This window comes from Thunnus maccoyii, chromosome 18 (assembly GCF_910596095.1).
Source record: "Thunnus maccoyii chromosome 18, fThuMac1.1, whole genome shotgun sequence".
NCBI lineage: Eukaryota > Metazoa > Chordata > Actinopteri > Scombriformes > Scombridae > Thunnus > Thunnus maccoyii.
This window is the reverse complement of record NC_056550.1, coordinates 15177569-15194414: the sequence shown is the minus strand read 5'-3', so window position 1 is coordinate 15194414 and position 16846 is coordinate 15177569. Positions and strand designations below refer to the sequence as shown.

At 39.5% G+C, this 16846-nt stretch overlaps 1 protein-coding gene across 5 annotated transcripts; it reads right to left on the bottom strand.

Moving 5' to 3' along the window:
- Positions 1 to 1220: 1220 nt before the first annotated feature.
- LOC121883623 (centriolar coiled-coil protein of 110 kDa-like) lies at positions 1221 to 16811 on the bottom strand. Of its 5 annotated transcripts, XM_042391994.1 has the most exons (15): positions 16602 to 16746; positions 15647 to 15857; positions 14703 to 14831; positions 12470 to 13697; positions 12118 to 12239; positions 11714 to 11891; positions 11027 to 11136; positions 10767 to 10883; positions 10527 to 10628; positions 10329 to 10445; positions 9973 to 10046; positions 9776 to 9841; positions 9594 to 9653; positions 9083 to 9161; positions 1221 to 2531 (listed from the first exon to the last, which is right to left on the bottom strand). In XM_042391994.1, the coding sequence occupies exons 2-14, from the start codon at positions 15809 to 15811 to the stop codon at positions 9086 to 9088; spliced, it is 2544 nt and encodes an 847-aa protein (XP_042247928.1). In that variant the 5' UTR covers positions 15812 to 15857; positions 16602 to 16746; the 3' UTR covers positions 1221 to 2531; positions 9083 to 9085. The 5 variants fall into 5 exon arrangements, with proteins under 5 accessions (XP_042247928.1, XP_042247930.1, XP_042247927.1 ...); XM_042391996.1 differs by lacking the exon at positions 1221 to 2531 and having other exon boundaries at positions 7970 to 9161; positions 15647 to 15818; positions 16717 to 16811; XM_042391993.1 differs by lacking the exon at positions 1221 to 2531 and having other exon boundaries at positions 7970 to 9161; positions 16717 to 16796.
- Between the last annotated feature and the right edge of the window lie 35 nt (positions 16812 to 16846).

The window sequence follows — 16846 nt, the reverse complement described above, 5'->3', positions numbered from 1 at the left end:
AAGGGTTGAGTACAGTGCCACACCAGGGCCCGTTCTGTTGCCTTCATTATACAAGGCAACAAGTGTTGAGAGGCTTGAGTGTAGATTTAGGTATGGACAGTAGCAACATGTCCCTACCAATGTCAAGGTGTTGCTGAATTGTCCGTACCAATATTTTTACCGATCTCAAAAAATCCTGCTTGAGCTTAAGTTTTGTAATCAATCCTAACATGTTCTTTGAGATTAGGAAAAATATCTCTCACCCCTTTACAAAGACGATATGAAATTGATTCAAATTAATATGGGTCATTATAACATGGATTATTTGTAAGGCTAATTAGCCACACTTGTCCAACTGATTTGTTGGTGAATGTCAGGCGTCATTTTATTATAAAAATCCTGTCAGCAGCAGCTTACAGACAGGTAAGCTGCAGCCTCTCATGTGAGCTCTGATACTGTAGTGAATGATCTAGCCATAAGTTTAGGAGTTGAATGAAAAATAAACAAGTAAACCTTTTAGAGATGATTTAAAGATATCAAAAAACTGAAAGGACAGAACTGCATAATCACAGGTTTGAAAATCTTATAGCAGATAGTTGGTTTAAACAGAGAAGCACATTACCTACAGGTTATTATACATTTATTTTTTTTGTAGCAGTTATTGCGATATGTTCATTTTAAATCTCAATTTTAGTCTGAGGTTTACATCATTAAAATCAAATGTAACAAGAAGAAAACAATTGTTCCTTGTTACAGGTGAGTTATACCAGCAAATACGTATTAAATAAAGTTACATTTTTGCAGTCAGGCTTATAATGTGTGTATGTGTGTGTGCATATGAAAGAGCAAAGAGAGATAAAGAGCAAGTGCACATACATTGTTTATTATGTTCATCCGATTAAAAAAAAAGTCCCTACCAAAGTTAAAACCAAATCCTGGGTGTCTGCGGCCTCTATAGTTTTGGCACCAAAGACAAGCCATAGAGACTGTAAATGAACGAGATCTACAAATCAGCTGAGGACAGTTTTTGAAATTGCACAACTCAAGAAGCTTTAGGGTTGTAAAAATTATCTTATTACAAAGTATCATAGTTGTATTATGTATCATTTTGTTCCAGCTCCTTATTGAAGCTATATGATGTTTACACTATGTAAAATTGATAGATAAATTATCAATAGACTGAGGTTGGTTGAAGTCAAGTGTCTCTTTAATTCAAACATATAACCATACATGGTATGCAATGCAAGGTACAGATTTTTCTATCAAAAATATCTGGTAAGAGTCTTTTATGACTGCACTATTCCATCAAATGAAAACATTTTATTAGATGTCTTGCATTATCTTATAAACATTTCCCCAAAATTCAGCCTGACATATTTGGTACCTTTCGGAAACTTCAAGACATAGATACAACAAACTCCTACAGAGAGACAAGAGCCATCTAAAGGCTTCAAAAGAGTAGTAGTGTGTTTTAAGATGACACTCAAAAGCATCAATAGAATGAAAAAAATGTGTGTCAGGAGAGAGGTACAGTAAGTCATAGTTCTTTGGCCAGTACTGAGAAAGCTCTGTTGGTTTGAAGAATATTTGCTGTACATCATGAGTTTATAATGACTAGCCCAGCAGCAGGTCATTAGGGTTAAGAGGTTAAAAGCAATTTAAGCTATGTGTCCTTTCTCTGTGTAGCGTAAAATGTTGTTTGTGCACTCTGTCTACCTGTCACACCTTAGACTTGAATTGTGAGATTGTCATTGTTCAATAGCAATCGTAATATTAACCAATCAGTAATCATTTTTTTATCATTTTACAGTGGGATTTCATGGAGACGCCCAATTTTGTCCGGGACAAATTAACTGAATGGGGCTTCAGTGACTTCATAGAGAGATTTGAAGGTATTGTATTAATACTCTGCCATGGTGGGAACAATTATGTTTGTAATTAATGTCTAAAGTTTCAGCAAAATGATGACATACCCTTGATTTTTGTATACGTAACTGTTATGAATATTTGAAAGCCACACACTAACTTCTCAGAGACCCAAAGTGAAAAAAGTCAGAACTTATAAAAAGCAAAAGGGTAAAACCTTGAGGTGGACTAAGAACTGACTAGTGAGTGTACAGTTGATCTGGGGTGTAAAATCAGTCCAACCCAAGCACATGTGAATTACTGATGGTTACATTGTAACCATGACCACAAGCGGTAACAGAGCTCCTCTAGTGTTCAGCCACTGATCTCATCTTCATGCAAAGAAATTTGCATGTACATATTCATTCAATCAGGATGTCCCCATGACCTGTGATGCCTCACAATGTACAGTAGTAACAATAAAACGTGTAGTCAGGAGACCTCAGAAAGTGGTGTCAAAGTATTTCCACCTATCTCAGTCACAGGAAGAAATAAGTCCACATGTTTGAATAGATTATTCTTCATGAAAACTAGAATCAATGTTGTATTATTAAGATTAATGTGAATGTTTTTTATTCCAGATGAAGGCATTGACAAGGAGACTTTCCTACGTCTTGGAGATTCAGGCAGCATCAATGTCTTGATTCCTAAAATTGGACCAAGAGTAAAATTCAGAAAGAGACTCAAAGAATACTTGCAGGTAATTTGCTCTACTGTGAAGAGTCTTTGTACTAATAAGGCTATCTAAAGATATCTTACATAAAAATGTAACAAAAATGACATGCAGCATAGAGATGTCAGAATTAATGCAGGAATTTGCCCTCTTTGGCTTTGGAAACAGATATTCTGACTGAAATGTTATTATCCTGACTGAAATTATAATGTTATATTTTTATACAAAGTTTCATTGTGTCAGCTCTCAAAATTTGTCTTATCACTGTCAGCAGCTGCTATTGTTAATTTAAGCAATAACAGCAAATGATACAATTTAATTAATTAAAGTGCAACTTCAGTTTAATACATTCATGTTTCAGACAGTTCCCTTAAACGGTCACAAGAGTCAAAGGAGATTAAAACCGAATAAAACAGTCTGCAGTATGAAAATAGACCACTGATTGAGTGTTTTGGTGAACTAACACTGTTTGTACATAGTCAGCAATATAATTTAACTGTGGTTACAGCATGGGTTTCAATTAATCCCTTTAATCGGTACAAAAAATAGTTGTAGGTTGGATGTTGTATATTGTACATGTGTTTCCACCAAACTGTAATTTTTATATACATCCTAATAACAATTTATTAAATATAATAATACATTATAACTGGTTTAAGCTATATAATAATTCCATGTTTTCCACTTTTGCAGTGGAATTCCATGGAGACATCTGATTTTGTCCGGGATAAATTAACTGAATGGGGTCTCAGTGAGTTAATTCAGAGATTTGAAGGTAAAAATAAATTGCAGCACAATAATACTAGATCCTTGATATTTTCTATATGTGAATGTTTGTAGAAACCAACAAAGTTTAATCTAAATGTATTTTTAATTTCAGATGAAGGAATTGACAAGGAAAGTTTCCTAAGTCTTGAAGAGTCAGGCAACTTCAGTGTCTTGATTTCTAAAATTGGACCAAGAGTGAAATTCAGAAAGAGACTCAAAGAATACCTACAGGTAATGTGGTACTGTGTGTTATAAAGATATTTTACACCAAGATTCAGAAGACTTATCACTCATGTTAGGATTAACGCTCACTTTCACAAGTTACATGAAGTTCTGTCTTAAGCTTGTGTGAAATCATCAAGTGGCACACACACAACAACTATCTTAAAACTGTCTTTCTCACTTCTTTTTCTTTATGGAACAACAATAGCAACTGTCTCTTTGAGATAAAAAAAACAAGCTCTTTGGGCACTGTAGTGCTGCCACCCCATATAAAGGACAGAAGATGGTATTTGGGCACTGGAAACCTTTAAAGGGATATTGCAAAAAAGCAGGTTGGCAGGCTAGAGTACATGTACAAAAAGTGATATTTATTAACAAAAATATTAATGAAAGCAGAGGCAAAAATGAATCCCAGGAAATTCAACAAAAATAATTTAAGCCGAAGCAACAAACAAATAAAATCAGCAGCCTTCCAGCAAGCTACCACCTACTCTCTTCCCTACTTCATTCAATAGACCAGGTTTTTACCTTCTTAGCCTCACCTAACTGGTAGGTACCATCTCAGGTTACCATAGGGTGACACAACACTTTCAAAACATGAACAACAACATTGATGTAGAATTTTGTTACTGCTGACAATCACAAATTAAACACACACACAGCTATAAGTGCATCAAATTATGCAGAATGTCATTTACTACAGAACAGTTTTATCCTTTCTACCTCAATCTGACAGAGCTTAGTGACTCACTGCTTAGTGCAGCTAATGATGCACACCTGTTGCCACCTTTTCACAGTCACCCACCCACAACATTGATGGCCCTTTATTACAAGAAAGTTGCAAAGTACCCTATAGAGACAGAGAAAAAGATGAAAACAAGTAGATTATCCTCTATTCAACAAAAGATCTAGAACAAATTACAGATAATTTAAATTGATCAATACATTAAATAAATAAGGATCGTACATGTAAGAGCTAAAAAAAGAAGTACCAAAAGTACCAAAATAGAACGATGTGATGATGTTTGATGTTAAACTCTTCATTTGGGTCATATGTGGAAAAGCTATTAAGGCAGTAGTTAACACTTGTTTCAGTATGTGCTCATGAAGTAAGTGCTAAACTTAAGCATGTGTCCCCACTGCAGACCCTGAAACGATGGCACGATGATACTCCTGAAATGATTGACACTGACACTGACGCAAATTCAGACCAAGAGGATTGCGTTGAAATGGTTAGTTCTGAGAACGCATGTGCAAACTGAACAGAATCACACTTGAATCTTGCTCTTTTAAGTCACCTGTAGGACCAGATTAAACAAAACCTTCAGCAGATTCAGAAACATTCAGCATTGGCAAAGTCAATGTAAAGGACTATTGCTGTCTAAAATAAACTCCTTATCTAATTGGAGGTTATGGCAGTGGCTTTGCACATCATTTCGCACACTCAAGACTTCAGTAATTCACGTTAATATAGATTCTAATTATGTGTTGTTATATGCAGGACCCAACTATTTTTCCATGGCACTTTGAGTCTACTTCAACAATAGATTCTGACACACACACTGGCAATGAGATGGTAAGACGTTATACTGTATATTTCTGTTAACACATATACTACTTAAAATCACTGTCAAATATTTGTTTTTGTCTGTGCAGACGGAGGAACCAATTTATCCTGGTGCCACAGTAACTCAAGGACAAGGCCTGCTTGCTGTTATACTCTTCATTCTGCGTCACCATCTAACAGCTGCGCAGGGTGATTTAATGACTTTACTGAATTTCCTCATTCCTAACTTGGTTGTTGCAGCTAAGTATCTCTCTGATAAGATTCCTGCCGTGTCTACTGTATTTTACTGTCAGGTCTGTCAAAACTTCATGGGAGAAAATCCTGATAATGGTTCTTGTTTACACTGTGGCGCAATATTCAACAAAGCAAGCAGTACAGAAAGTGGACACTTTTTTTTGTTCACATCGCTGAAAGACCTTCTGAAAAACATCCTTAAGAACCACAAGTTGTTACCTAAGACTGTCAAACATGGACATGAGATTACAGATGTGATGGATGGGAGGATGTACCAGAATCTGCTTAAATAAGGAGCACTGGCTGCAGATGACCTTACACTGTCATGGAATTGTGATGGTGTACCAATTTGTAACTCATACTCAATTTGGCCCCTTCAGTTTATGATAAATGAACTTCCCTACACACAAAGAAAGGAAAATGTGATGGTAGCAGGACTTTGGTTTGGCCCCAAAAAACCCAATATGAACACATTTCTAAAGCCTTTTATAGATGACTGTTGCGATTTAGCCAAAAATCCATTTCAGTGGAAAGACAGCAATGGCACTGTTCACTCCTCAAAAGTCTTTGCCTTGGTTTGCTCCTCTGATGCTGTAGCGAGACCACTTCTCCGGAATTGCAAACAATTCAATGGTGAATATGGTTGTGACTGGTGTTTACACCCTGGCACAATGGTCAAAAAAGGCCGTGGATCCAAGAGGTCCTACCCATATGATGAAGAGAAACAAGCAGCAAGGTCAGACGTAATGTTTAAGGATAACGCAAGACAGGCTGAAAAGGCTGGCGTCACAAAAAATGGAGTAAAAGGATTGTCCTTGCTTTCCTTGCTTCCCATGTTTGACATTGTTTTTGGATTTGTACTTGATTACATGCACTCAGTTCTACTTGGCGTGTCCAGACAGCTTATGTCTCTGTGGTTGGACCCAGTCAACTCTCAGGAACCTTGGTATATAGGTCAACAGATCTCACAAATGGACTCCCTTCTTCTCCGTCTAAAGCCGCCATTAGAAATAACCAGATCTCCACGGTCACTGAAATGTATTGACTCTTGGAAAGCGTCAGAGTGGCGAGCATTCCTTTTATTTTATGCTATTGCGGTCCTGCCAGGTGTGCTGCATCCTACGTTTCTGCAACATTTTTTTCTCCTGTCATTTAGTATTCACATTCTCCTACAAAAATCAGTATCTCAGCATGACCTTCAGATGGCCCATGAGTCCTTGGTACTCTTCGTAGTGAACATGAAAGAACTATACGGTGAAGGAAACGTGTCTTTCAACTGCCATCAGTTGATCCACTTAACTGAAAGTGTGCGGAACTGGGGGCCTCTCTGGGCAACGTCGACATTCAGTTTTGAGAGAAACAATGGAAGTTTAAGGGCTCTTCTTCGTGGCATGGCGTATAACCCCCAAGGAATTTATAAAAGCTTTCTCCTTTGGCTGCACATACCCAGACACCTTAGTTATTTAGTTTTTAACCGACCTTCACATTTTGGTGAAACATTAGCAAATCTCTCACCACTAAATGACAGCAGTGGCTCTTACAAACCCCTTGGAAAGTCTCGCCATGTGAATCTCACAGGATCTATAAAACTAACAATAGAAGAACTCTTAAATCGGCCAGTTCTTGTCCGATCAGTTGAAGCTATTGACAGCTTCACTTATCAAGACACTGCTTATCACTCTACAAACTGTGAAAAGAAAACAGACTCTGTTATTCAGCTCAAGAATGGGTGCTGCGGAGAACTATGTTCGCTTTTACTTTTAAAGGAGAACTGTGTATGCACATCCAACTGTTTGTGCAAGTCAATTTCAGTCATTGTGGTCCACTTGTATGACATCCAACCTGGTACACTGTTCAGGAATATAAGTCCTAACAACACATCAGAGACTATCTTGGTAAGAGTTGAAAGGACAGGACGACCCAGAGCTTTCCTCTTAGAGGATATCAAGTGTAAATGTATGTATGTGGATGGCTGGCTTGTTCCTTTACCAAACACATACGAGAGATATTAAATTTACAGCAGAGCTAAAGCCCTCGAAACTGCAGGGCTTAAAATCTATGCTTTTTTTTATGTATGTATATATTTTTTATGTATTTTATAGCTAACAGAAACTTAAAATTGTGATCTGTAACCACATACAGAGTTTATTTCCCTTGTCTTCAACTTCTTTTTACAACTGCATTTTAGGAAGTGGGAACTTACGTAACAATAACAGGATGTTGCAACAACGAGAACAGCACTCAAAGTAGGCACTTTTTAACTGGCACATTACTGTGAGCGCTATTCTTGTTTTTGCAACATCTTGTCATTGTCATAAAAGTCTCACTTCTTGAAATGCAGTTGTAAAAAGTGTTTAAGTTGCTTAGTCAAATGGGTAGCAGATGTGGTCAACCTCTGATTCATGGTGGTTACAGCGGCTTTATGACCTAAATGTAGGTGAAAATGAAATGAAAAATAATAGCTAAATCACTCCATCATGAGGTCATGCTAAGGTAAGAGCAGTAGGTAGAGTGTTTTTTCTAGTGTAACATGAAACCATTTACTCCCTTGTAAGCCTTATTGAGGCAAGCCTGTTTCACCAATACCTTTACATTTAATCATGAAATCAGATTCCAAAAAATTCAAATCATTACAGAATTTATTCTGGTCATAGAAAAACGACTCAGCATTTTAAATTAAAAAAACAAACTTTTTTTTTTTCAAAGAGAAGGCACAGCAAACAACATCAACACACTGAATACTACTGAAGCAGAAGTATAATTCAATGTGGCATCTAAATGAACAGTGCACCAATTAATTCATGTGTGGTTAGATAATATGTCATCATGTAAATATTCTTGTCTTCAGAGTCTGAACTGTATTGTACTGGGAAATGTGGGTGTGGGGGATTAGAGAATTTAGCATGCATTTTATATGGTCCATTTAGTTTTACTCAGTGAGTTTTCAGAGGAAGCACCACACTGTATGTCTGCTGTGCATCTCTTATTATGTGAAGCTACAATAATGCAAAAGTGTGCCAATGTGTAAACAAATACATTGGGGTTTTTTTTTTTTTTGCATCAATTTAAGCCAAATGTTGAAACACACAGAAATGTCTCAGAGTATGTATAAGATGTAAACTCAGCACCATTAAATAAAGAAAGCAGAAGTAGGTACTCAAAGCCCTTGAACATACATTTTTAAATGAACTAATCATATACACTTAAATAGTCTGTATTTTATGGCATCTACATTGTGGACTGTTAACACGGCACAGGTGTTTGTAAAGTTACTTACAGATATACACACTATATGTATGACCACAATTGGTAAGTATACGCATGCTAAAATATTACAGATAGCAAAGGCATAGTTCTTAGGCACAATTAAAATGTTTACAACTTATTTTCCCTTTAGCTCTAACCCTCTTCTAGCTTGCGTTCATGTACAGCTACTACCAAAAAAATTAAATGTACCTACCTAGTCATTAAATACAGCAGCTACATGTGAGTCTTGTGTATAACAATCAGTTAGGGACACTAGAAACTATTTTAGCAAGCTACAACAGTCAAAAACAATGGCATTGTGATGGAGTATATAGGTAAGTGTGATAGTGAATACAATCATCTGAATATCAGAGGGTAGATTAAACACAATCACCTTGTTAGCAGCGTTGACTGGAGTTTGGGTGGTTCAAGGTTTTTATTAAAAAGATTAAAAATTCAAGTTCACAGATCAGAGGATGCTGTGTCACCTTTTAACCCAGAGAGTGCTGCTTCTTCAGGTTTTCTGAACGCCTCACTCTCTCCTCTGGGGTTTTTCTGTACCAGCTCCTGAGAGGAAACAACCGCTGTCATAATGTGATTACTTTAAAAACATTGGTTAAAGCTGAGTTTGAAGTTTCTGTACAGTGTTGCTTTTAGTGAGACTTTACTGAAACGATGCTGGAATCATAGCTCATTACTTAAATCAACAAAACTTGACTGATGTGCAAGTTAGCAAAGTATGATTTTGTTGATCCATGAAATATAAACCTGGCATGAAACAGGAAAAGTTTCATGCATCGCCTCTGTTATGAGCATTGGCATTGTTAATCATTGTAAATCAGGACAGTAGCAACAACAACCTGATCAACAGCTTTGGCAGGGGAGTAGCAACCAAATAACATATGACAGTTTATGTGTTTAATGACAATTGCACTCTGCAATTATAAGATAAAGGGCCAAAAGTTAAGCATGGTGGAGCAAGTAAAAGTACAAACTCACCCCTGGCGGTTCAGCTGACCTGAGACAGGAGAATTTTGGCCTTGGCTTGGCCTCAGGATTCTGTGAAAGGAAAAAAAGAAGGCATATAAAGAACAGATATAGATTATCTAAATGCAGGAAAACAAGAAGCACTCTTTTGTCACTGCAAGGTGATAACAAAATGCCAGAGCTGCTTTTGGCACCTGTTGGTCGTGGGGCTTTTTGGCTTCTGCTGCATCTTCCTAGCCTGCGCTGGGGATTCACCAACCCTGAAGGAGTACAAATACATACAATAAAAACACCACTGATTACTCGATCTCATCATTGTAAACATCAACATCTCGAAGCAGATCCCTACAGCACTATGTGAGGCTTTGAAACATGTTCTATCCCATCTTACCTCTTTTTCCGGTCCAGAGACCTCTGTGTGGCAGCAGATAGAACCCCTCTCTCCTTGGGACACTTGGCTTTCTCCTGTAGGTTTGACACAATCACCAATCAGTTTAGATTTATAGGAGGATTCATACCTAGGTGGACTTTACACTAACTGTCCAGAGAAATGGATGCCTGGCAAGCTACAATACACCCCCCCCCCCCCGCCCCCCCCAAAAAAAACATGAGCCTGCTTTCACCAAATGTGTTACAAACTCAAGTCGAGTTTGTGTTTAAGTTTATACTGAATGGTAAAAGAGTGAAAAGGGCTGTTAGATTAAATATGGCTGTGTGATTTATTATTGGCCTATATTTTCAATTTACCATGTCGCGTAACTTCCTCTCTGCACGGAGCTCTCTGTCCTGCTGCAGCAATGCTAATCGATCCTCCAGAGGCATTTCAAAGAAGATTTCATGGATGTCATAAAGGGCCGCACGTAACTGAAGAACAGAAGACATACACACATAAACACAAAGAAAGATGGACCTCTGCTGTCTCTAGACAGGAACAGCACTTCATACCTGGGCTCTAACTCTCTCCTGCAGGGAGAGATCTTGTGGTGAAAAGCTGCCTCTCTTTTGTGGAGCTTCAGTCTGGAATGAACGGATGAACTCTTGTGTATCCTGAGGACACATATATACAGTAAAAATTTATAAACATATGTTTTTTTCTCAGTCAGCCACATGACGAATAATTCATTAAATTATTATTATACTTATTATAACTTAGTGTTTTGTGTATATACGAGAGTTTAATCTCACCACGATGGTCTGACGCAGGTGTTTGACTTTGTCTATTTTGAGCAGTCTCCGTGTGAGGAAGCCACGAGTGATGGCGCCAATTCGACATAACGCTCTCTGCTGTTCTGCTGTCAGAACCTGGGAATACAACAAAAGGTGCAGAAAGATGGAAATGAGATGATAAGAGCATAAAAGAGGGTTTGAGAAATAAATGTCAGTATTTTGATAAACACACGCAGAGTCATGCACTCACTCTTACTGATGCACTAGAGTGTACCCACCAGACTTAGCCTTGCCCGAGGTTTGTTAGCTACCCAAGTGGGCCCCCACACATAGACAGGAGGATGGACAGAGGGAGAGGACACGCTGGAACTGACAGGACTGGGAAAACCTGGAGAGAAACAGAGAGGTATTTTTAAATTACCTGCAGTATTACTGCTATTTCTCTGAGAGGAAACCCACTTACTATCAGAGACGGTGAACTGCGAGAGCACACCATTACTAGTCATGGATGTGCCAGTATGAAAAAAAAAAGTACAATTATCTTACAATAATCTAAGTTTACAATACTATCTCCTTAATTTCAAAACTAATCTCCAAAACTGAAGATGTGAAAATTCCTCAGATCAATATATGTGAAATAGGTACAAATATTACATAGTTTCTTTTTCTGTCTGAAAAATCGGATTTACATTTTAAATGTATGTCTTTAACTAAGACCCATTGGAGATGTAACTGTGGAATGCTTACAAAACAATAATTTTGTCTTTATCTTTACAATGTTTAAGGTTTTCGAAAAGGACAATAAAAGCAAAAAACTGTATGTGAAGTTACAAGAGAAATATCTCATTTCTGTTAGTCACTCCGGAGTTGATAGACCAAGTTATTCATCTATCTCTGAGCATGTGATCTCTTGTCTCCACTGTTTTACAAATTCCAACACAATCATAAGCATGATGAAGTGGTACCTATACTGTGCCCAGGTGATCTTTCGGCTGGTGTTTGGGCAGGGCTTAGTCCCAGGCAGGAGGGGCTCACAGCAGGACAGCTGTCACTCACAGACCTACGGTTCCACCTACAAGCATCCCCAGTCAGAGGCCTCACACACTCCTGCTCCTTCAGCCTTCTTTCTGTCTCCTCGAGCTCCTAACCACACACACATATTAACATATTAACACACATAAACTTCATTGTTTTTACTGTATTCATGTTCACAGTTTTAAACATCCACACACACATTAATGTACAAACACACATATACATATAGAAAGTAATGTAAAGTAAAGTTTGTAAAAAACTGATAAAATTCTACATAAAAAATACATGTTCGGTACTTCTATTTATAGTAGATTTTGTGATTCTATGTGCTGACCAGACGGAGGCGCTGTTGCTCTTTCTCCTGCTCAGCCAGGAGCAGAGACATCTGCAAGGCATGCTCCTCCTCCAGACGCCTTTGCATGTCCTCCAGAGCCTGTGCTCGCCTCTGGGTCTCCTCTGTTGATGTGCACAAACACACACAGAATGATTTATCTTTTACTTTTTCTTTTTAAAAGTTTCATCTTTTTCCCCCCATTTTCTCTTATTCTTCATCACTCTGGGAGACACAATGATCTTAGTGTAAATTATTTAACACATTATTTAGATTTTAGTAAATACATATGCATTAAAGAAACTGTTCTATAAAGAGTTGCTTCAATTCCGAGTATACAAATGTAGAGCTTCACCTGTCTTGCTGCCTTGTGCCTCAGCTGCATTTCTGAGGACAGTTGGCGTGATCCTGCCATTATGTGGCACTTGAGGATCTTCAGGCTCCATCCTGAGTTTGACCTGAGCCAAGTCAGGAGTCACGCGGGGCCTCAGCAGAGATGGTGAAGGATTCTCTATCTCATATGACTGGTTCAAGGGGGCTGCAGGGTTCCGCCGACTTGGGGCCAACCATGTAACTCCTGCCATGAAGCGAGGGACCCTCTCCTGGCTGCGGTCTATGTGCTCAAATCCAGAGTGATAGGTATGCAACTGACTGTCCAAGGTGTGGCAGCGCCGGCGAAATCCTGAAGCCAAAATGTCATGGTGTCCCATCGGGCTGGGCCCTGAGGTGCTGATGGGGCTACAGATCTCCCGCCCTGGACTGGTACCACAATGACTGGATCGACGATTGCCACTCCTGCTAACACCACCCCCACCTTCACTCCCCACTGAGCCCCAGTGATCAGAAGATCTTGTGGCCCCTGAGAGTGCTTCTCCCCAGTCCGCGATGCCAGCACCTTCCCCTGACCTTACTGGGCTTCGGGGAATAAGATCTGCTGGCCCAATGGGGAATGAGATATGGATGTTCCCTGTAGAAACTGGGCGTGGTCTGCGTCTGTGTGCACAGGGACTAATGCTGGACTCTGGACTGGGGAGATGAACATACCGATCAGTTAGACTAGGTGAGAGGCTGGCAGACTGTTGGGGATTGGGATCATACAGAGTTTGATGCTGGATCTGGGTCTGAGGTGGGCCATTGGGGCTATGGTGCAGACTGAATCCAAACTCAACACCAGTGTCCCCCATTGGACTACTGGTCTTATTCTCCTGCTCAGAGACCATCTCAGGCGGGGGCGTCCGAGTGACTGTGTGAACAACTTTTGACCCGTGCTGACTCTGCTCTCTCTTCACATACTCCCTTGATCGCTTGAGAAGGCTGTCCAAACTAATATCCTCCTCCTCCTCCTCCTCCTCCTCTTCCTCCTCACTCTTCTCTTCCCTCTCTACCTTCACTTCCTCCGCTGCTTTGTAGCCATTGAGGATGGCGGTGTCAGGGCATGCAGAGGCAGTCTGATCACTTGTTTGAAGCCCAAGTCCGGAGTCCCTGGCAAGTCCAGGTGAGTCAGTGATCAGGGTGTAGCCACCAACTGTTGCAGATTTAGAATCTGGCAACTTGTCAGCCTCTTCACTTGGTACTTTGTGTGCCTGTTTAGAGATAAAAAGTGATAACAACCAATCATCAAATAATAAAAAAAAATCTAAAATGACAATGAAGAATGACCAGTTGATGGATTCCACTTTTCACCAAACTGTGTTGGTTTAAAGTAGTTCATTCATCACTAACAAAAGATTGAAAGAAAATAAAATTAGATTGTCCAGTGTTTATTATCAACTAAACAAAGTGCTTAAACTGGTGTAATCCTGATTTGAGATTCTGATTAGAAGTTTATTCTGATATTTAGAATAATCCTGACCTAACCTGGCCCTAACGTTTCCGCTTCCAACTTGAAAATGTGTACGCAACCCAAAAATTAATCTTAACCAAGACACTGGATGCCTTTATTCTATTTCCACACCTATGCATCACCTGAAACACACTTCTCTCACTCTCTTAAAAAGCACAGCCTGGATTGTTAAGGGCTTTCTACAGTACAACATATCCCCGAGTTTCAGAGTAATTACAGACAATCACAGGCCAATTACCTTTATTCAAAGACCAGACATTTCTCAACTAGAGCAGATCTGCAAGTGGACAATATTGCTTTGGATGCTGAGTTGACAAAACAGGGCCATCATCAGGTAAAAATAGCAGAGCCTACTTAGGAAAAGTGTTGAGTCAGACAGCTTGTACTCAAGTCTCCAAATGTCACAAGAGATTACGGGACAGACTGTGATTCATGCTATATCGTGTGACTGTCACACAGACCTATATCAAATATGGGCATATTTGAAACTTTTGGATGAGGCTTGTTTACGAAAAGATACAAAATAAACTGGAATACTTTTTTCTTTTGTGAACAGAGAGTAGTTATATTGATATTATTTAAGTTCCATAAGCATCTAGATGTAGCATATTGCTGTACCTGCTCTTTCTATGAAACAGCCTGACTTTGTATTGATTTCGCAAAACGTCTTGCACTCCATTATCCACTGGATCCCCCTACCAGAACACACCTGGGCCTGTGACCAAGACCACACTGTGCTACTGACCTGAGCTTGGTCCAGTATGTCCTGAACGCGTGCAAAAATCTTGTTCCTCTGCTTGCTCTGCATGTCCAACTCCAGCTGGACCGCCCTCCGTCTGTAGTCACACATCTCATTGCGCTGCTCTGCACTCAACTGGAAAAAGGAAAACGCATGCTGATTTTAAAAATTGATTCAAATACTTTTTCATTTGAACAGATTCTAGCAATAACATCACACGCGAGGAGAGATTAGTCAAGAAGTCTTTATGACGAGGATTTCAATGAGCAAAATGTATTTTTTTGAGGTTTGTTTGTGCTTGATTTACAGTTATTGCTGATAACACAATCACCCTACTTCCAGTATATTTTTGTGTGTACTTTATTTGAGTGGAAGAGAAATCTTCAAAAACCCTCAACCTCACACTGGCCCTGAAAACTCATTTTGTTAGCAGTCAACAGTAGATGGATTCTCCTGACTAACATCAAACAGACTTGATGTTCGTCATCAATTATCTCCTCTCTCTTTCCTCCGCCAAGTGCTGATCTAATTGAGGCCAGGCAGCCCAGACATATGATGTAGGTCTCACAAATAAATAGGTGTATTATCCTAAATGTTACCTTTATCATTTTTTTTTAAAATTGATGTTGTATGCTTGAAATGTGTATTATCACATTCTTACAAGTGTAAGCAATTCTTTCTGTTGCTATATGAAAAATGGTGATACTACAACAGAGACACATGAGGGCAGTGAGAGATATAAAGCCTCTCTATGGAAACCAGCCAAACCTTTTGTAAGGCAGAACCATGTCAAGCCATCTGCAAACCTCCCAGAAACATCCATTAGCTATGGCTTCTGTCTACTTTTTGATGAGGAAAGCTGTGTGATGTAGAAACTTGAATTGGCTAAGATAAATCTCATGTTTTCTCTTCAGCACAAGCTGTAGCCTATTTGTTTATTTCTTCCTTACCAGAGGTGAAAGCACCGCTCTTCCATGGAAGCGGATGACAGAGCGAGCCTTCAGGGAACACAGTGGCTCACATGTCCTCTTCCTCAATTTACCCTCCTCTTGCAGTACAGCCAGACTCCGCAGACAGAACTCATCGTAGCTCTCCATCTCTTGACACCCACACATCCACACTCTGAGCAGGAAACACACACCATGTAGCCTTGAGACCCGGCTGTTAAATTAAATGGAGAGCGTTGAATTAGATGGACGTCCACAAATCATTGGCTATGTGAGCTTAGACTGCACTGGGTGTGGGTCGCTAGTGGAAAGAATCTGTGCATCATAAGTGAACGAGCTGGACAACATCGCCTGCAACAAAAGAGGGTCTGTTTGCTCTTAGTGATTTTATCTCACTCATCACATTCCAGCCATTCCTGCCTATCAGACCTTGCTGGTGACTGACTTCCACATCTCATGGGAGAGGATAGGGAATGGTGTGTCTGATCAATACAATCTCTATTTCTGAAATGTCTGTCAGCAAATGGATAGTACAAACCCTTTAAAGACAGGCAGATGGCAGATGACATTAAAACATTGTTTCAATAACAAATGTATTGTGATAATTGTCATTTTCTTTACAGAGTTAATCTATTAAAATGATCATCCCTGAATGCAAGGTGGTGTCCTCACGATGCTGCCAGTAACCTAGTGGTCTTCAGTCGCGTGATTACAGCAGCTACTCCACATTGATTCATCAGTCTAGTGACAGCACAGCAGAGGTGGAAATGGTTTTCTTTTTGTATCCAGCTATTACAGAGCAAGCTTGATACGGGCAGTTTTAAATGTATAATCTGCCAGATGTTCGATTTTTACGCATCTATTGAAGGCAGAAAGGCGTTTAAGTACAGATGTGCCCCGGCTGGATGACAGTTGATACGCCCGTGCCGTGCCTAATGCTCATTACCCATTTTCTTACCTTTACAGCGGATACAAAGTGATATCTCCTCTCTTTCTCTCGCTTTTCCGAGTGCTACGAGTCGCCCACATTTTCTTTTTCAAGGAAACAGCAAAGTGGTGGCTACAACACAGACCTTTTTACGTGTCTCCTCTCCACCTCGGGTTGCCCATCATCATCATCATCATCATCATCATTTTCGACTCTTCCGGGCTACAACAGCGCCTCCTAGCAACAGCACGTGGGCCACGTTCCAATACGTGTCC

What these genes read in the sequence shown, in the direction of transcription:
- LOC121883623 (XM_042391996.1), bottom strand. Translation starts at nt 15,811, where the DNA reads ATGTGTGGGTGTCAAGAGATGGAGAGCTACGATGAGTTCTGTCTGCGG. An exon ending in ACCTGCGTCAGACCATCGTG is followed by an intron (nt 10,629 to 10,766) that starts GTGAGATTAAAC and finishes ATGTGTCCTCAG; the next exon opens with GATACACAAGAGTTCATCCG. An exon ending in AGGAGAGAGTTAGAGCCCAG is followed by an intron (nt 10,446 to 10,526) that starts GTATGAAGTGCT and finishes TCTGTTCTTCAG; the next exon opens with TTACGTGCGGCCCTTTATGA.